This window comes from Tachyglossus aculeatus, chromosome 6 (assembly GCF_015852505.1).
Source record: "Tachyglossus aculeatus isolate mTacAcu1 chromosome 6, mTacAcu1.pri, whole genome shotgun sequence".
Lineage (NCBI taxonomy): Eukaryota > Metazoa > Chordata > Mammalia > Monotremata > Tachyglossidae > Tachyglossus > Tachyglossus aculeatus.
The window spans coordinates 34934569-34954973 of record NC_052071.1 but is presented as its reverse complement, the minus strand read 5'-3'; the positions used below and the strand labels follow the sequence as shown (position 1 = coordinate 34954973).

Sequence of the window (20405 nt, the reverse complement as noted above, 5' to 3'; positions counted from 1 at the left end):
TCTCTGGCGAGGTGGACGGCAGGAGCCAGAGCAGGAGACGGTCTGCGGGCACGTCTGCCCAGATGTGAGGGCAAGGAGAGCGATGAATGGGAGCAGAGACTGGTCCAGCATCAAGCTGGCCACTGACGGCCTTCCCCTCTGGGGCTGATTCAGCTACGCATCCCCCAGCTCGGCTCCGTTCAATCGGTGGCCTCGACAAGCGGAGGGCGTCTCCCCCACCCCGTCTGATTTCCTCGCCGAGGATCCTGGGACTCGGACGTACAGCGGCAGTGAAGCTCGTCTCGCTAGTGCCCCTTAATCCCGGCCCCGGCCCGGTAAGACGCCGCTAAGCAGGCCCTGCCGTGACTGGCTTGGGGCCGTTGACTGCCATTCCCAACTTGGAGGACTCAATCGGCTTCGCTCCCCCGGACCGCCGCCAGCGCCCAGTCCGCACACATGCCCTCGCTCCCGCCGGGAACTCCCTCCCACTTCCCATCAGACCGTGAGCCCGCTGTTGGGTATGGATTGTCTCTATTTGTTGCCGAACTGTACTTTACAAGCGCTCAGAGCAGTGCTCTGCACACGGTTTAAGTGCTCGGTAAATACGACTGAATCAATCAGACAGACCACCACCTTCCCATCTTCAAAGACCTACTAAAATCACAGCCCCTCCAGAAAGCCTTCCCTGACTAACCTCTCACCTCCCCGTTCCATTTTCCCTTCCGGATGCATCACCTCTGCACTGAAGTCTGCATTTCTAAGCGTTTACACCCTCACCCCAACTGAACCCTTCTAGACTCGACTGCTTCTTCTTCCTGGAAATTGATGCTGACATCTCTCTCCCCGGCTAGGCTGTAAGCTCCTCGGAGGCAGGGACCGATTCTACGTACAATATTCTACAGGGCTCAGGACAGTGCCCTGCACTCAGTAAGTCCTCAATAAACACCACTGTCTCGGTCAGGCCGACCGAAACCCCACGTGTGATTAAAAACAACGCCGAACCTCTCTCCTCTCTGCTGGTGGCCCGCCATCGGGCGGAGCAGAACGCGTTGGTTTCAGTTATTCTCTTGCCCCTACCTCCCACCCTTAGGACGGCAGCCCCCGGAGCCCCGGTAGACGGGCCGGAGCAGGGACCACGTTACTGGGAGCAGACGGTCCACGGCCCCTTCTCTGACCCCTCGACATTAGGAGCATTAACGGGGGAGACGCTGACGGGCTCTTTACTCCACCACCACGGTCCCCCTCCGGGAAGAGTAAAGCGAGACAGAGTCTTCTAGCCTCCCAAGTCTCAGGCAGAGAGGGACAAAGGGCTTATCCATCAGTCTCTGGGGGAGGTGGGGGGAAAGGGACGAACGAGGACAGAGGGCGGGTAGAGACTTTGAAGCTGATGGTCCCGCCCCACCTGCTTCTTTCAGGACAACCGAAGTTCCGTCCGGCAACATCAAGGGCGGAAGCCAAATCCCCCCGGTATCCCAGGGCAGGGAAATGCCACCTCTTTCTTGCCCTGCCCCACTGCATCGATTCTGCTGACACCCCCCAAAACCAACCAAATGTACCAAGACCCCGACAGAGGAAAGACGGGCTTCCTCACAGGATCTGAATGAGGCGCCTGGCTTATTACGGCCTGCCCCTCCCAGCCCTGCTCCCAAGCCGGGCCCGCCCCAAATCCCAGCAGCCAGCCTGGGACAGCGTTTGCGTCAGGAAGGCCGGCCGCTGAACCTTAAAGGCCGGGGACGGGGTGGGGGGCTCCGTTAGGGTGCAACCTGACTCGGACCAGAAGCTGGGGCGAGTGGCAGAAACTGGGGAAAAGCTTCTCTGGATGGATACAAGGGAGGGGAGAGAAACCAGGAAGAACCTAAGCCCACTGGCCCTCAGGTTTCACCCTGCTCGGACACCCCGGAAGGCTTAGCAGAAAGTACATGGAAGGCCCCCGAGACGTGGGGAAGGAAAGGATGAGGCGGGGGGCAGAGGGAGGCAACAGCCGCGAGGGCCCCGGGGAGCCCACCATTCTGGTCCCTAGGTCATCCTCAGGTGCTCAGCACCCGACCCACTCCATTCCAGGTGTCAGCACGCCACCCGGCCCGGCAGGGAAAACCCGGCTAGTTCCCGACATCGGGAGATGAGACGGGACTTTGGCCGCACGGCAGGTGGGGCAAGCCGCAGAACCCCAAGCCCCTGTTCCGCTGTTCCTGCAGCGAGACCAGAGACTTTGTCCCAGAGAAAACTTTGGGAGAGGAGAACCGTTCGGCGGGGGCTGAAGACTACCAAGGCCACGGGACGGTTGCGGAGGAGGAAGACGGAGATCCCAACCCCAATTCCGGCTAGAGAACCTGGTGGAGGATGCTAGTGAAGTGAACCAGCAGGGACCGATTAGCCGGGCATCATCCCGGATGGCCTGCTCCAAGTGCTGTCTCTGGGACCCTGCAGAGAGGACGCCCCGCCCCGACAAGCCCAGGCTCGGAATCGGCCGAGGTCGGCCCAGCCGGGCCAAAACCCAACTCGGGGAGGGTTAGCGTAGTCTCCGAACTCTGGAGTTTAAGGCCCAGGACAAAAGACCGCCGCTTTCCCTGGGCCCAGCTCAAGCCGCTTGTCAAGAAAGCGCGCGATGGATCCGTGGGGGCCGGTTGGCGGGATAACCCGCCCGTGCCAATCCACGCTCGTCTCATCTCCTTGCCGGGGGCATTCAGCGCACGCATCCCTGACCCTGTTTGACCTGGACTTCCGTAGCAGCCAAGGAGTTGGACGGGGGAGGGAAGGATGGCTCGACCTAGCAGCCGGCGGTTCTCCACCCCAGCTAGCCGACTGAGACGCCTACGCGGCCAGAAACCCCGGCCCCGGAGGAGGTGGAGAATCCCCAGAGCCTCACGGTGCCCATCTGGGTCAGACCTCTGGGTGGGAGACAAACGACGGTCCCACCTCCCTAATTCCCATCACTCCGGCTGGGTCTAAACGGCCTCCCTCAGCCAGGGCCGACTCCCCGCCGGCCCATCGCGCGACTCCCGACCGCCGGCCTAAGGAAGCCACGAACTGCGACGCCCAAGGGTCCCCAGCTGCCCCATCTCCAGTCTCTCCCCGGAGACCGGGTCACGTTCACGACGAGGTGCCGGCGTCCTTCCGTTCTCGCCGAGGGAGAGGGCGGCTGGGAGGAGAGACACGACCTGGGGCCCGGCGCCTCAACCCTCACCTCTGCACTCTGCTCCTCAGACGAGTCTTCGTAGTCGTGCTTGGAGTCCTGGCCGCCGAAGTCCCGGGGGTAGGAGCGGTAGTCCATGTCCCGATAGTCATGGTCCCTCTGGCTGCGGCTCTCCCCCCCCGTCGTCCTGGGAGCGGTCGGTGGCGCCGTAGCGGCCGGTTCGATCTCCGCGGCCGCCTCTGAGGGGACGGAGACGCGAGGGCGGGTTAGTTTCCCACAGGAGGGCTCCCCTCCCCACCGCCCACCTTCGGAGGCATCTTTCAACTCGGCCGGGCAACCAGTGGGAAGGAGCACCGAGAAGGGCCATGAGCAGGCAGAAGTGGGATCAAACTCCACACGTCGACGAATCAGACCCTTCCGTCCATCTGTGCCTCCCTAAAACGGACCCCCTGGTCCATCTGTGCCTCCCTAAGATGGACCCCCCAGGCCGACGGTGGGAGGAAGGCAGGCCGAAGGGAGGGAGGTAATAGGTAAACGACGGAAGAACGACCATCACGTTCTTCTTCACGGGCTCCGGTTTCCACCTGATTTTCCGCTACAGCGGCAGCAGGAGTCAGAGGCCCCCGACCTGTGCGGTTTAGGTGGGGACAGTGGCTCCAGGCTTCTCTTCCCTACAGGGTTCCCCCCGTGAGTTGTAATAGCACAACCGCAAGTAGCTTCTTTCCCATTCCATTTAGCAGTCTGTCTCGCTGGCCATCTCTCGCTTTAAAAACTAGGAGAACGACCCCTACTTTGCCTGGGGTTAAGAAGAGGGAAACAGAGAGACCCCGGGAGCGAGGCAGAAAGGGATGGAAACAGTAGCAGGGGAGGCTGCGGGCTGCAGCTATCACTGCCAGCAGAGCCCCCACGGCTGATAACCAGCAGCGGGGTTCGGTGGCCCCAGTGGCTGTGGTGGGGTGGGGGAGCAATCCCAGCGGCCGACCATCGTGAGCTCCTCTGCTTCTCGGCGGGCCCCCCTGAGATTCTTCTGCCTCCCACCGGCAGCCCCGGAAGAACGGTAGTCTAATCGGATCAGGTCGATCCCCGTCCCACATAGGTACGTGCCTTGGCTTTGAACCACGAAGGCCCTGGCACGCCAAAGAGCCAGTTGGCCCGCCCTGAAATCGGCTTGCTGGCGAAGCGCGGCTGGGCGTCAACGACGCTTGCCCTGGTGGTTCCCATTGTGAAGCAATTCCGGGGGCTATTCTGGATTCATCCCCATCCAAGTAATAGTATTCTATTCGTTGATTGGGAAAGCATTTAACTGTCCTGCCTGGGAGGACATTAGGCTGTAAACTCCTCCGGTGCAGGAATAATCATCGTAACTGTGGTATCTGTTATGCGCTTAGTACGTGCCAAGCACTGGGCTATGCACTGGGGTGGATCCAAGATCATCAGATCCCACCTGGGGCTCACAGTCTAAGTAGGAGGGAGAACAGGTATTGACTCTCCATTTTGCAGATGAGGGAACCGAGGCACCGAGAAGTGAAATGATTTGCCCAAGGTCACCCGGCAGACAAGTGGTGGAGCCGGAATTAGAACCCAGGTCCTCGGACTACTCCCAGGTCCCTGCTCTTCCCAACGGGCCGCGCTGCTTCTCTTCGGGACGTGACACTCTGCTAGGTGACTAGGAAAGTGCTCGGGACAGAGTTGACGCTCAATAAATACTACCGATTAACGGAGAGCTTCCCCGGACCACTCCCCCGACGTGATCCTTTCTATTTCCCAGGCAAAGAAGTGGGGGCCCGGAGCAGGGGGTCAAAAGAAATAATAATGATAACCTTTACTAAGCGCTTACAATGCGCCAAGCAGCGGGGTGGATGCGAGATCATCAAGTCCCCTGTCCCCCATGGTGCTCACAGTCTTAGTGTGCTGAGCCCCCATTTTACAGATGCGGGAACTGAGGCACGGAGAAGTGAAGTGACTTGCCCGAGGTCACACAGCAGGAAAGGGGCAATGCCGGGACTGAACCCAGGTCTTCTGCTTCCCAGGCCCTTGATCTTTCTGCTGGAGCACACAGAAAGGGCAGAGTTCCGAGTCGGGGGTTGGAAAATCTGGATAGAAGTCTGGGCTTCTCCGGCAAACTGGGGTGCAGAACTCTGGTGGTGGGGGGCTGGAGCCGGGGGAGGGGGCTTAGCTGCAGCCGCTACCTGCCTCAGGGAGGAGCCTATCACCAAGCTCACCCTCAAGCTCCTTAAGGAGCGGGGCCAGTGGTCGCTCTGTCCCCCGGGGCAGACCTCCAGGCCGCGGGGCCTGGGAAAAGGGCAGATTTTGGCCGCCGGACTCACCCCTGCCTCTCCCTCCCTCCCTCTCCGCTCCACTCCCCCGGCCGGGACGGGGTGGGAGGCGGGGGCATTACCGTCTCTCATACTCCATCTCCTGCTGGGGCCTGCGGGGGCTGCAGGGGCCCCTCCTCGGCCGCTGGCTCCTTTTCAGTTCCCAGCCGCCACCGCCGCTGCCACCATGCTCCGCCAGCCTGGGGGACGGGCTCCCACCGGAGACCTGCCAAAACCAAGGAAGCCGAGAATCAGCCGAGGCAGGGGGACGGGACACGGGACACGACAGAACCTCCCGCATCTGTCGGGGAGGGAAGGAATGAGGAGGGCCGAACCCCCGGGCTCCTCAGCCAAGCCTGCTTCCTTTTCCTTCCCGGTCAGCCGGCCCAATCCGTCTCGTTTCTGCCGAGGAAGAAATCCAACTCTGACCCCGGCCTCCGCGGACTTAGAAGCCTGGTTCCCAGGCCCAGGCTGGCTCTCTCCGATGTCTTGAGCGGGACTCTGGCTCCTCAGGAAGCAGGCAGCTCCTGCGCCGTTCGTTTCTGCTCAAATCCTATCCGGCACCTCTAAAAATCGGTCTCGGGGAGAGCCGCTCAACAGGGTGCTGGGCTTCCCGGGCCGACAGAGTTGATTTCAGTTACTTTTTTAGAAAACAGGGTGAACGACTCACTAAAGCCGAGTCCTGGGAGCTTCCCATCGGTCTATTTCCGTTGAGCCACAACTGGACAGGTGGAGGATCGGAGGAGCAGACGGGACTTTTCTGGGAAGAGCCTCGGGTTTTATCCTGCTGGGGCTCCAGGGGAAAGGGCCCAGTCCTGGGTCCGGCTCGGCAAGTAGGGGTTTCGTGGGGAGGGATGGGGGGCTCTGACCGAAAAACTCCCTGGCACATTCCATCAGGTGGATGGACCCAAAAGGGTTTCCGAAAATGTTCCCTGGGGTGGTCGAGGTCCCGGGGGTCACTGAGGCGACAGCCCCGGCCGGGTAACGGTAACTCTACGGATGCCCCAGCAGTGTTGGCCGTAAATGAGTCCCGTGGGATATGACCCCCGTCCCCGCGGCCCGGGCGGCGTGCTGCCCCTGGTCTGCCAACTTGCTTCGCTCTGGGGGACCGATTCCCCCTCACAGGCATGAGGCTCATCCGTCATTTCCAGTGGGATATGCCTTCATCCCACCCTGGAGGGAGAGAGGGCAAGGAGGGAAAGATGACGACGACTTTAACCAGGCCCCAGAATTCTGAGCTCTCCGAGCCTCCCTCTAATCCTTCCTGGACATCTTCAGCTGCCCGGAATTCCCTGATCCCACCTCACCCCCAAAATCGGGGCCCTCTCCAAGCGCCAGCTTCAGCAAGCTGACCGGCCCACACCCAGACGTGGCTCTCTGACAAAAGCTGGACACGCCGTGCTACTCAAGTGCTTTTTCTTTTTTTAATTTTACGGCAGTTAAGTACGTCCTATGGTGTCAAACACTGTTCTAAGCACTGGGGTAGTTACAAGTCGATCGGGCCGGATGCCGACCCTGTCCCACGTGGGGTTCAGAGGGAGGGAGAACAGCTATCGAATCTCCCTTCTGTAGTTGAGGAAACTGAGGCACAGAGGAGTGTAGTGTCTTGCCCAAGGTCACAGAGCAAGTGAGTGGTGGAGCCGGGATTAAACTCTGGCTCTCGGGCCCATGCTTTTAGCCACTAGGCCACACTGCTTCCTTGAAGCGTTCCCAGCGGACAGGGAAGACCCGGGCTTCTGTTACGGAGCCTGGAAGCGCGAGGGCCTGCCTCCACCAAGTCAGGAGCTCTGACTACCAGGAACGGAGGACGGCACCTTCTGGGAGCCTCCAGAGTGGCCGAACGGGTGGGCCCCCCCCGAAATTGGCAAGTCGGCTTAGACTACCGGGGAAAAGGACCCCTAAAGCCCAACTTCCGCACGCCCTCGACCAGGCGGAGCGTGGGCTGCCTCTCCTGCCTCAGTCCAAACATCTGAAGGAGGCTCACGGAGACGAAGGGCCGGCGGGTCCGACGAGGCGATTGTTGGGTTCCCTTCCCGGCATGCGCCTTCCCCGGGGCCTGCATTCTAGCAAAACCCTGCGGAAAGCAAGACCGGCGTGGAAGTACTCACCGTGTCCCAAGCTGTGCGGAAACTTTTCCTCCGGAGAGCGCGGCGCCCCGTAGCCACACGGCCTCGCGTCGCGGGCTCCCTGACTCTCTAATCACGCGCTAGCCCAAACGCGCAGTGGCGACGGCAGAGCCGGGCGCCCCGTCCTACGGGGCGCTGGGGGCTCCGTCCCACTGAACCTGACTGAGGACTTCGGTCCGGGACAAAGAGGCCACGGAGCCAGCGACCCAAGGGCTCCGCCCCCGGTTCTCGGGGGCAGAGTTCGGGGATCTGAGCGGATCCTCCTGGAAAGCCAACCTGGAATTAACAAGAGGAGTGGGTGCGGGTCCAAAAGGCACTCCCTTCCAAGGCAAGGCTCTGGCCCAGGTGGGTGAGATACCAACCACTCTTTACAGCCCACTTAGGATCCTTCCAAATGGCAGTCTAGAAAAACAGAAAGGGAAAAAAAAGCCTCTTTTAAGCCTCTCCCAGGGATGCTCTTCACATGCACTGAAGGGAGGGGAACTCAAGAAGGCAGCCGGGCAGCAGTCCCGAGCAGGAACCTAAGAGAAATGACTCGGGCTCTCAGGGAATTAAAACACTTGCCGAGGAGGGCGTGTTGGCAGCCCAAAGGGGATCGCACGGTGACAGCCCGACGCTTCGTTAGGCCTCAACAAGGACTGCAGGAAAACAGCTCCCATTGGCAGCAGTCGAACGTGGGGCTGGAGCAGAGTTCCTTATGAGTTGCCTGTCTCATCCCTTTCTCTCCCTACGGGGCCTCAGCGAACTTAACAGCGGGGGAGGGAACGATAATGGGGGAGGTCGCAAGCCCCCAGTACTCACGGTCTTGGGGCCAGAGCATGGCCGTGGACGGAAAACCACTTAAGCTCCCAACGTCCCTCCTACGAGCCCCAGATTGCAGATCCGCTGGTTTTCGGAGCTGGGCCAGACAGTTCCGGTGCCCACTGGCAGTCTTGGCGGTACGACGCGACCCGCTGTTGGGCCCCCACCACAAAGTAACGGCCCTCCCAGCTGCCCAACTGGGAGCGGAAAGGCATCGAGCTTAGTGGGATGAACCCGGGTTTGGGAGTCGGAGGATGTGGGTTCTAAACCTGGCTCCGCCACTTGTCTGCTGTGGGACCTTTGGCAAGCCACTTCACTTCTCTGTGCCTCAGTTACCTCATCTGTAAAGCGGGGATTAAGACTGTGAGCCCCACGTGGGACAACCCGATGACCTTGTATCTACCCCAATGCTTAGAACAGTGCTTGGTACACTGTAAGTGCTTAACATATGCCGTAATTACTAGCCTCATTATTATACTAAGTACCAGCAGTCCTCGACCTTCTGAGAACCGACACGTGGCCCTCCTCGCCACATCCAATTTGGCTTCTGGTCTGCTTGGCCTCTGCCACACCCGCCAACCTACCCGCCTGCTCAAACCTAACGGACCGGCAGACCAGGAGAACGTCACCACCCCGGGATGGACAGTCTAGGCCCGGAGGAGGAAAGGATGGCAGGCGAACGGTACCAAGAGGCTACGCTTGGAAGAGAGGAGGCGGGGACTGAAAAAGCGTTCTGAAATGGAAGAGGAGAAAGTGTGAAATGAAACACCCAGAACGTGGGAAAGAGTTAAGACACAAGAGGAAAAAAATCCAAATCAACGCTGGACAACGAATCGGTGGCAAGCGGAGAGAGCGCAAAAGGGAAGATTCAGTTGAGCCGCCAGGTGACTGAGGGAGGCCGCTACAGAAGCCCAGCCCAGGAGAGGACACGTAAATCAATCGAGTGTATTTGAGCGCTGTGTGAAAAGCACTGTGCCGAGCGCTTGGGAGAGTACCAAGTAAGAGTTGGTAGACACCTTCCAATAGAGGGAAGAAGGATCAGAACCCAGGTCCTTCTGATTTCCAGGCCTGTGCTCTATGCACTAGGTCATACCGCTTCTCTCTGGGTTGAAAAGGGCTGCACTGCATTTGTCTTGAACTTATTGTCTTTCTGCTTAAATGGGGGCCTTCTTCACCTACTGGTGTGGCACTTGGCGAACAACCATCCCACGGTAGCCCTTCCCGCACTCTTCTGGATTTTGGCCTCCAGCTGCGGCCTCTCTGGGCCTTCAGTTTGCCAAACTGGAAAGGCCTTCTCTTTTCAGTCTCCCTTCACACGGAAGCTGCTTCCCTGTTCTTTTGTCTCCTGGCCCTTCTGTCCCTCCAGACAGTCACAGAAACCCAACTTTCCCCACCACCGCCCCTCCACACCCCCAAATCACCCCGACCACGGCACCCCCGCGCAAGCTGGCTAGGCCTGCTCGGGGGCTGAGCTAAATGGCTTTCAGTCAGCAACAAGCTCAGGGATCAGAGGAAGTGGGGGGGTTATTTTGCTGGGCTTTGACTTCCACTCATCATCTCATTCAGGAGCATTAAGTCTTGCTCAAAGTGACCCAGGTCTCCCATAGCCACACTGGCAAGCAGGCTCTTCTGTGACGTCCAGGTGGCCCCGCTTTGGCCCTTGATGGAAGGATAAGGGCATTTAGTCACCGCCCTGCCCCGATACCCCCCAAAATCGACCCTTCGGTCCCTGTTGCGGATGGTGAGGGGGTGGGGAAGGGGGTAGGGGATTCTGTGCACAGGATCCTTGCACCTGAGAGCCTGCGAGACCGCTTCACCCCAGGCCAACTTTAGTTATTTGGGCTGGGGAAACCAAGTTGAGTTTAGAGTCTGATGGGTCAGGAGGTTCAGGACACTCAATGGATCACAAAGCCTGGGAATTCTAGTCCTAGATCCAACACTACTCAAGGACAAGTTGCTTTTGCCGCTTTACGCATCAACGGCCTTGGCCAATGCGGGAACGCTCTGCCTCGGAAAGGTGCTTTGGGGGGGACAACGGTTCCCGAAACCGGGAACAGAGTAAGCTCTCTCACGTATATCCAGTCGTCACCTCAACAGCTTGATGCCGAGGAGCTCTGTTGTGGATCTAAGAGAAAGAGCACCGCCTTGGGAATCGGGAGATCGGAATTCCAGGCCTAATTCTGCCTGCTGAGGCTATGCCATTGGTGGTTAAGGTTTCGGACTGAAGAGTCACCTCCACGAAGTGGACAGGCCCTGCCGAGAACCTGGAGAACAGCCGGCCGACACGGGCGGCGTAAACCGCAGCGGTTCCCGCTTGGGAGTCAGAGGTCGTGGGTTCTCATCCCGGCTCCGCCACTTATCGACTGTGTGACTTTGGGCAATTCGCTTCACCGGGCCTCATCTGTAAAATGGGGGTGAAGACTGTGAGCCCCCACGTGGGACAACTCGATCGCCTTGCATCCCCCCGGCGCTTAGAGCAGTGCTTGGTACATAGTAAGCGCTTAACAAATACCATCATTATTATTAATTGAACGAGGGCCCAGCCTCGGCACTATGCTGCGCTCGCTTGGCCGGAGATGGGCCTGACTCGCAAAAAGCCTTTGAGCTTCTCACGCAAGGGTCTAAACCCCTGCCCGCCTTCTTGCTCACTGCAATCTGTGCCCCAGAAGGAATATTACTGGCAGCGAGGAGAGAGTAGGAGTTGGCCCTGTGCAAACCGCTCTCACGGGATAATCCATTTCTTCACTCGGGCTCATCCGTCATTCCCGGATGGGGACTTCATCGTACAGTGATGATTTAGGAGCAAAATGAACCAACTCCATAATAGCCTGGTGATTAATTATGGTGTGTTATAACAATAATAATAATGATGGCATTTATTAAGCGCTTACTATGTGCCAAGCACCAGTTCTAAGCGCTGGGGGGATACAAGGTGATGAGGCTGTCCCACGTGGGGCTCACAGTCTTCATCCCCATTTTACAGATGAGGGAACTGAGGCACAGAGAAGTGAAGTGACTTGCCCAAAGTCACACAGCTAAGTGGCGGAGTCGGGATTCGAACCCATGACCTCTGACTCCAAAGCCCAGGCTCTTTCCCACTGAGCCACGCTGCTTCACCTATAAATACGACTGACTGATTGATTGATTGCAAAGCACTGTTCTAAGCGCTGGGGGGGTTCCAAGGTGATCAGGTTGTCCCACGGGGGGCTCGCAGTCTTCATCCCCATTTGACAGATGAGGGAACTGAGGCCCAGAGAAGTGAAGTGACTTGCCCGAAGTCACACAGCTGACAACTGGCAGGGCTGGGATTTGAACCCATGACCTGTGACTCCAAAGCCCACGCTCTTCCCACCGAGCCATGATCCCACGCACAACGCCCGCTCCCACGCATGTGTTATGCGTTTACGAGTGTCAAGCACTGCTCCAAGCTGGGGCAGATACAAGCTATCATCATCATCATCAATCGTATTTATTGAGCGCTTACTATGTGCAGAGCACTGTACTAAGCGCTTGGGAAGTACAAATTGGCAACATCTAGAGACAGTCCCTACCCAACAGTGGGCTCACAGTCTAAAAGGGGGAGACAAGCTAATCAGGTTGGACACAGTCGCTGTCCCATCTTCACCCTCGTTTTACAGATGAGGGAACTGGGGCACAGAGAAGTGAAGCGACTTGCCCGGGGTCACACAGCAGGCAAGCGGAGGAGCCGGGATTAGGCACCAGGTCCTTCGGACTCCCCGGGCCCGTCCTCTATCTACTAGGCCATGCTGCTCCTGGGGAAAGACGCGACGTCAGAATCCTCACCCTGTTTTAGAGGGTGTCCAACTGCCCAAAAGGGAGCCTACCGCACTGCCAAAAATAAAGGTACATCAGTTCCTTGGGGAGGAGGTGTGATGGTTTGCTATTCTGTACGGAGGCAGGGATCCTAGTGCTCGGAAACCATTACATCAACAGAAAACGGGTCTTCCCATATATATATATATATATATATATACACACACACACACACACACACACACATATATATACATATATATATATAGACGCGCATATACGCATATATTCATTCATTCAATCGTATTCATTGAGCGCTGTGTGCAGAGAACTGTACTAAACGCTTGGGAAGTACAAGTTGTGTGTACACACACACACACACGTATATATAGATATACAGACCCCCCACCCAGGTCCTTTAGCTCCTTCCTTGTCACTGACCGCTGGGGTCTGGGGCCAAGGACCGGCTCATCATCATCATCATCAATCGCATTTATTGAGCGCTTACTATGTGCACAGCACTGTACTAAGCGCTTGGAAAGTCCAAATTGGCAACATCTAGAGACAGTCCCTACCCAACAGTGGGCTCAGAGTCTAAAAGGGGGAGACGGAGAACAAAACCAAACATACTAACAAAATAAAATAAATAGAATAGATATGTACAAGTAAAATAAATAGAGTAATAAATATGTACAAACATACATACAGCCCACCTGTTCCCTTGACACTCTGTGAGGTCCCAGAGGGGGAAACTGAGGCCCAGAGTGGGGGCCTTAGGTGACAGGCCCCACGTGAGCCACCCCTCGCGGGCTGCCGAGCTCAGTGCCAAGGCCGCATCCACCCTGGAGACGGAGTCATCATCATCATCATCATCAATCGTATTTATTGAGTGCTTACTATGTGCAGAGCACTGTACTAAGCGCTTGGGAAGCACAAATTGGCAACATATAGAGACGGTCCCTACCCAACAGTGGGCTCACAGTCTAAGAGAGTCACCGGCCCCTGCCCCTTCCCAAAGAAGCGGGCCGCTCAGCACCCCCAGGAGGGCTCTCCTCAGCCTGGTGGCCTGTTCTCCTCTGAGAACAAGGAGGAAGGAGCAGGAAGCACCGTTTTTTCCCAACGGCCGAGGGATTTTCCTGACGGGAAATCTCACTCCCTTCCCCAGGTGGGCCACCCGGCCCCCGCGGGCGGGCTGGCCGTCAGTCCCGTGGCACGGAGGCCGGTTGGCTCACTTTGCTCTGCTGGCCCGAAGCCCCAGGCGGCGAGGAGAAGGCCGCTTTTCAAGGGTTCCCGGTCCGTGAACCTTCCCGGTTTTCCCTAGTGGGGATCACCTGGGGCCTCCCTGCGCCTTGGCCAGCTCCTCCACCTGCCCCTTAATAATAATAATAGCATTTATTCCCTCATCTGTAAAATGCGGATGAAGACTGCGAGCCCCACATGGGCCTGTCCCGCCATCGACCCCCGGCCCACGTCATCCCCCGGGCCTGGAATGGCCTCCCTCTGCCCATCCGCCACGCTAGCTCTCTTCCTCCCTTCAAGGCCCTGCTGAGAGCTCACCTCCTCCAGGAGGCCTGCCCAGACTGAGCCCCTTCCTTCCTCTCCCCCTCGTCCCCCTCTCCACCCCCCCATCTTACCTCCCTCCCTTCCCCACAGCACCTGCATATATGTATATATGTTTGTACATATTTTTTTACTCTATTTATATATTTATTTAATTTATGTGTACATATCTATTCTATTTAATTTTGTTAGTATGTTTGGTTTTGTTCTCTGTCTCCCCCTTTTAGACTGTGAGCCCACTGTTGGGTAGGGACTGTCTCTATATGTTGCCAATTTGTACTTCCCAAGCGCTTAGTACAGTGCTCTGCACATAGTAAGCGCTCAATAAATACGATTGATGATGATGATGATGACAACCTGATCACCTTGTATCCCCCCCAGCGCTTAGAACAGTGCTTTGCACATAGTAAGCGCTTAACAAATGCCATCATTATCATTACTGGGTGCCCAGCACTGTTCTAAACACTGGGGTGGAAATCCCGGCTCCGACGCTTGTCAGCTGTGTGACTCTGGGCAAGTCACTTAATACTAATGATGGCGTTTGTTAAGCGCTTACTAAGTGCAAAGCACTGTTCTAAGCGCCGGGGAGGATACAGGGTGAGTGCCCCAGTTTCCCCATCTGTAAAATGGGGATGAAGACTGTGACCCCCACGTAGGACAACCTGATCACCTTGTATCCTCCCCAGCGCTTAGAAAAGTGCTTGGCACAGAGTAAGCACTTAACAAATGCCATCATTATTATACAAGGCAATCAGGCTTGTCCCACGGGGGGCTCCCAGTCTTCCTCCCCATTTTCCAGATGAGGTCACTGAGGCCCAGAGAATGAATGAATTAATTAATGATGGCATTTATTAAGTGCTTAACAAAAGCCATCATTATACAAGGCAATCAGGTTTGTCCCACGATGGGCTCCCAGTCTTCCTCCCCATTTTCCAGATGAGGTCACTGAGGCCCAGAGAATGAATGAATTAAAGATGGCATTTATTAAGTGTTTAACAAATGCCATCATTATACAAGGCAATCAGGTTTGTCCCACGACGGGCTCCCAGTCTTCCTCCCCATTTTCCAGATGAGGTCACTGAGGCCCAGAGAATGAATTAATTAATTAATGATAGCACTTATTAAGTGTTTAACAAATGCCATCATTATACAAGGCAATCAGGTTTGTCCCACGACGGGCTCCCAGTCTTCCTCCCCATTTTCCAGATGAGGTCACTGAGGCCCAGAGATTGAATTAAGTAAGGAATGATGGCATTTATTAAGTGCTTAACAAATGCCATCATTATACAAGGCAATCAGGTTTGTCCCACGATGGGCTCCCAGTCTTCCTCCCCATTTTCCAGATGAGGTCACTGAGGCCCAGAGAATTAATGAAGGCATTTATTAAGCGCTTACTATGTGCCAAGCACTGTTCTAAGCGCTGGGGAGGACACAAGGTGATCAGGTCGCCCCCCAGTCTTCCTCCCCATTTTCCAGATGAGGTCAGAGGCCCAGAGAATTAACTAATGGTGGCATTTATTAAGCACTTACTGTGTGCCAAACACTGTTCTAAGCACTGGGGATGTTACACGGTGATCAGGTTGTCCCACGGGGGGCTCCCAGTCTTCCTCCCCATTTTTCAGATGAGGTCACTGAGGCCCAGAGAATGATTAAATTAATTAATGGTGGCATTTATTAAGTGCTTAACAAATACCATCATTATTATTATTATACAGGGCAATCATGTTGTCCCACGACGGGCTCCCAGCCTTCCTCCCCATTTTCCAGATGAGGTCACTGAGGCCCAGAGAATTAATGGTGGCATTTACTAAACACTTACTGTGTGCCAGGCACTGTTCTAAGCGCTGGGGAGGACACAAGGTGATCAGGTTGCCCCCCCCCAGTCTTCCTCCCCATTTTTCAGATGAGGTCAGAAGCCCAGAGAATTAATGGTGGCATTTATTGGGCGCTTACTATGTGCCAGGCACTGTTCTAAGCACTGGGAAGGACACAAGGTGATCAGGTCGCCCCCCAGTCTTCCTCCCCATTTTCCAATTGAGGTCAGGGGCCCAGAGAATTAATGGTGACATTTATCGGGCGCTTACTATGTGCCAGGCAATCAATCAATCAATCAATCAATCGTATTTATTGAGCGCTTACTGTGTGCAGAGCACTGTACTAAGCGCTTGGGGAGGGCACAAGGTGACCAGGTCGGCCCCCAGTCTTCCTCTCCATTTTCCAATTGAGGTCAGGGGCCCAGAGAATTAATGGTGACATTTATCGAGCGCTTACTACGTGCCAGGCAATCAATCGTACTTCTTGAGCGCTTACTGTGTGCAGAGCACTGTACTAAGCGCTTGAGGCACTGTTTTAAGCGCTGGGGAGGACACAAGGTGATCAGGTCGGCCCCCAGTCTTCCTCCCCATTTTCCAATTGAGGTCAGGGGCCCAAAGAACTAATGGTGACATTTATCGGGTGCCTACTACGTGCCAGGCAATCAATCAATCGTACTTATTGGGCGCTTACTGTGTGCAGAGCACTGTACTAGGCGCTTGGGGAGGGCACAAGGTGAGCAGGTCGGCCCCCAGTCTTCCTCTCCATTTCCCAACTGAGGTCAGGGGCCCAGAAAATTAATGGTGACATTTATGGGGCAATTACTACGTTCCAGGCACTCAATCAATCGTACTTATTGGGCGCTTACTGTGTGCAGAGCACTGTACTAAGCGCTTGAAGCACTGATTTAAGCGGTGGGGAGGACACAAGGTGACCAGATCGGCCCCCAGTCTTCCTCCCCATTTTCCAATTGAGGCCAGGGGCCCCAGAGAACTAATGGTGACATTTATCGGGTGCCTACTACGTGCCAGGCAATCAATCAATCGTATTTAGTGAGCTCTTACTGTGTACAGGGCACTGTACTAAGCGCTTGAGGCACTGTTTTAAGCGCTGGGGAGGACACAAGGTGATCAGGTCGGGCCCCAGTCTTCCTCCCCATTTTCCAATTGAGGTCAGGGGCCCAGGGAATTAATGGTGACATTTATCGAGCGCTTACTACATGCCAATCAGTCAATCATACTTATTGACCGCTTACTGTGTACAGGGCACTGTACTAAGCGCTTAAGGAGGACACAAGGTGAGCAGGTCGGCCCCCAGTCTTCCTCCCCCTTTTCCAATTGAGGTCAGGGGCCCAAAGAACTAGTGGTGACATTTATCGAGCGCTTACTACACGCCAGGCAATCAATCAATCGTACTTATTGGACACTTACTGTGTACAGGGCACTGTACTAAGCGCTTGGGGAGGGCACAAGGTGAGCAGGTCGGCCCCCAGCCTTCCTCCCCATTTTCCAATTGAGGCCAGGGGCCCAGAGAACTAATGGTGACGTTTATCGGGCGCCTACTACGTGCCAGGCAATCAATCAATCAATTGTACTTATTGGGCGCTTACTGTGTGCAGGACACTGTACTAAGCGCTGGGGAGGACACAAGGTGAGCAGGTCGGCCCCCAGTCTTCCTCTCCATTTTCCAACTGAGGCCAGGGGCCCAGAGAGTTAATGGTGACATTTATCGGGCGCTTACTACGTGCCAGGCAATCAATCAATCTTACTTATTGGGCGCTTACTGTGTGCAGAACACTGTACTACGCGCTGGGGAGGGCACAAGGTGAGCAGGTCGGCCCCCAGTCTTCCTCCCCATTTTCCAATTGAGGTCAGGGGCCAAAGAACTAGTGGTGACATTTATCGAGCGCTTACTACACGCCAGGCAATCAATTAATCGTGCTTATTGGGCGCTTACTGTGTGCAAGGCACTGTACTAAGCGCTGGGGAGGACACAAGGTGATCAGGTCGGGCCCCAGTCTTCCTCTCCATTTTCCAACTGAGGTCAGGGGCCCAGAGAACTAATGGTGACATTTATCGAGCGCTTACTACGTGCCAGGCAATCAATCAATCGTATTTAGTGAGCTCTTATTGTGTGCAGGGCACTGTACTAAGCGCTTGAGGCACTGTTTTAAGCGCTGGGGAGGACCCAAGGTGATCAGGTCGGCCCCCAGTCTTTCTCCCCCTTTTCCAATTGAGGTCAGGGGCCCAGGGAACTAATGGTGACATTTATCGAGCGCTTACTACGTGCCAATCAGTCAATCGTACTTATTGACCGTTTACTATGTACAGGGCACTGTACTAAGCGCTTAAGGAGGGCACAAGGTGAGCAGGTCGGCCCCCAGTCTTCCTCCCCCTTTTCCAATTGAGGTCAGGGGCCCAGAGAACTAGGGCCCAGGGAACTAATGGTGACGTTTATCGAGCGCTTACTACGTGCCAATCAGTCAATCGTACTTATTGACCGCTTACTATGTACAGGGCACTGTACTAAGCGCTTAAGGAGGGCACAAGGTGAGCAGGTCGGCCCCCAGTCTTCCTCCCCCTTTTCCAATTGAGGTCAGGGGCCCAGAGAACTAGTGGTGACATTTATCGAGCGCTTACTACACGCCAGGCAATCAATCAATCGTACTTATTGGACACTTACTGTGTACAGGGCACTGTACTAAGCGCTTGTGGAGGGCACAAGGTGAGCAGGTCGGCCCCCAGCCTTCCTCCCCATTTTCCAACTGAGGCCAGGGGCCCAGAGAACTAATGGTGACATTTATCGGGCGCCTACTACGTGCCAGGCAATCAATCAATTGTACTTATTGGGCGCTTACTGTGTGCAGGACACTGTACTAAGCGCTGGGGAGGACACAAGGTGAGCAGGTCGGCCCCCAGTCTTCCTCTCCATTTTCCAACTGAGGCCAGGGGCCCAGAGAGTTAATGGTGACATTTATCGGGCGCTTACTACGTGCCAGGCAATCAATCAGTCTTACTTATTGGGCGCTTACTGTGTGCAGAGCACTGTACTAAGCGCTTGAAGCACCGATTTAAGCGGTGAGGAGGACACAAGGTGACCAGGTCGCCCCCCAGTCTTCCTCCCCACTTTCCAATTGAGGTCAGGGGCCCAGGGAACTAATGGTGACATTTATCGGGCGCTTACTACGTGCCAGGCAATCAATAAACCGTACTTCTTGAGCCCTTACTGTGTGCAGGGCACTGTACTAAGCGCTTGAGGAAGACACAAGGTGATCAGGTCGGCCCCCAGTCTTCCTCCCCATTTTCCAATTGAGGTCAGGGGCCCAAAGAACTACTGGTGACGTTTATCGGGCGCTTACTACGTGCCAGGCAATCAATCAATCGTATTTAGTGAGCGCTTACTGTGTGCAGGGCACTGTACTAAGCGCTTGGGGAGGACACAAGGTGACCAGGTCGCCCCCCAGTCTTCCTCCCCATTTCCCAACTGAGGTCAGGGGCCCAAAGAATTAATGGTGACATTTATCGAGCGCTTACTACGTGCCAATCAGTCAACCGTACTTATTGAGCGCTTACTGTGTACAGGGCACTGTACTAAGCGCTTAAGGAGGACACAAGGTGAGCAGGTCGGCCCCCAGTCTTCCTCCCCATTTTCCAACTGAGGCCAGGGGCCCAGAGAATTAATGGTGACATTTATAGAGCGCTTACTACGTGCCAGGCAATCAATCAATCGTACTTATTGGACGCTTACTGTGTGCAGGGCACTGTACTAAGCGCTGAGGGAGGACTCCAGGTCGGCCCTCAGAATTCGTCCCCATTTTCCAGATGGGGTCACTGAGGCCCAGAGGAGCGACGTGAGTTGCCCGAAGTCGGCGGGCTGAGCAGTGGCGGGATTAGAACCCAGGCCCTCCGCCCCCTCAGCGCGGGCTCCCGCCACCCCTCGGGAGCGCGCACGTGCGCGCGCGCGCCCTCCCCTCACACACACCCACAGGCGGCGGCGGCGGACACGCGCGCGCGCGCGCGCTCACCTCCTCAGCCCGGGCTGCGAGGCGGGAAGCCCCGGACATCACCGCCGGCGGCCGCCAACCCCCGGCACAAAATGGCGGCCCCCGCGGCGCCCCGCAAGCCCCCCGCCCCTCAACGCTCGGGACGACGGCGGCGCCTCCCATTGGCTCCCGCGGACCGGAAGCCCGGCCCGCGCCCTCCCCATTGGCGGTCCCGCCTGCCCGTCGCGACCCCGACCCCGCCCCCCTCGCCCGGGCCCGCCCCGAGGTCCGGGGGCCGGCGGGGATTGGCGGGCGCCGCTGTCCGTCAGGGCCGGGAGGCACTTCCGGCCGCCCCTCCGCATGTGCGTCACCGCCCCCCCACCGAAGGAAGCCCCGCGATTGGTCGATTCGTCGGGGACGTTAGCCCCCCCGCCAGGTTTTAAAGGGCCAGACGAACTGCAAAGGGACTTTCGTAGCTGTCAATCACGCCATAAAACAGAGTGACGTCCGAGGTGGGCGGGGCGGGGGCTTTTCATTCATTCATTCATTCATTCAATCGCCTTTATTGAGCGCTGACTGTGTGCGGAGCACTGGACTAAGCGCTTGGGAAGTCCAAGCTGGCAACATATTCATTCATTCAATCGTATTTATTGAGCACTTACTGTGTGCAGAGCACTGGACTAAGCGCTTGGGAAATACAAGCTGGCAACATAGTCATTCATTCAATCGTATTTATTGAGCACTTACTGTGTGCAGAACACTGTACAAAGCGCTTGGGAAGTCCAAGTTGGCAACACATTCATTCATTCATTCAATCGTATGTATTGAGCGCTGACCGTGTGCAGAGCACTGGACTAAGCGCTTGGGAAGTACAAGCTGGCAACATATTCATTCATTCAATCGTATTTATTGAGCACTTACTG

At 56.3% G+C, this 20405-nt stretch overlaps 1 protein-coding gene across 1 annotated transcript in view; it reads right to left on the bottom strand.

The window, feature by feature from the left end:
- RBM10 (RNA binding motif protein 10) overlaps positions 1 to 19586 on the bottom strand; it is a 31750-nt gene extending 12164 nt beyond the window's left edge. Inside the window, 4 exon segments of the mRNA XM_038747826.1 lie at positions 3164 to 3292; positions 3294 to 3351; positions 5511 to 5653; positions 19525 to 19586. Coding sequence (XP_038603754.1) covers positions 3164 to 3292; positions 3294 to 3351; positions 5511 to 5653; positions 19525 to 19563 — 369 coding nt within the window. The 5' untranslated portion in view covers positions 19564 to 19586.
- Positions 19587 to 20405: the final 819 nt, after the last annotated feature.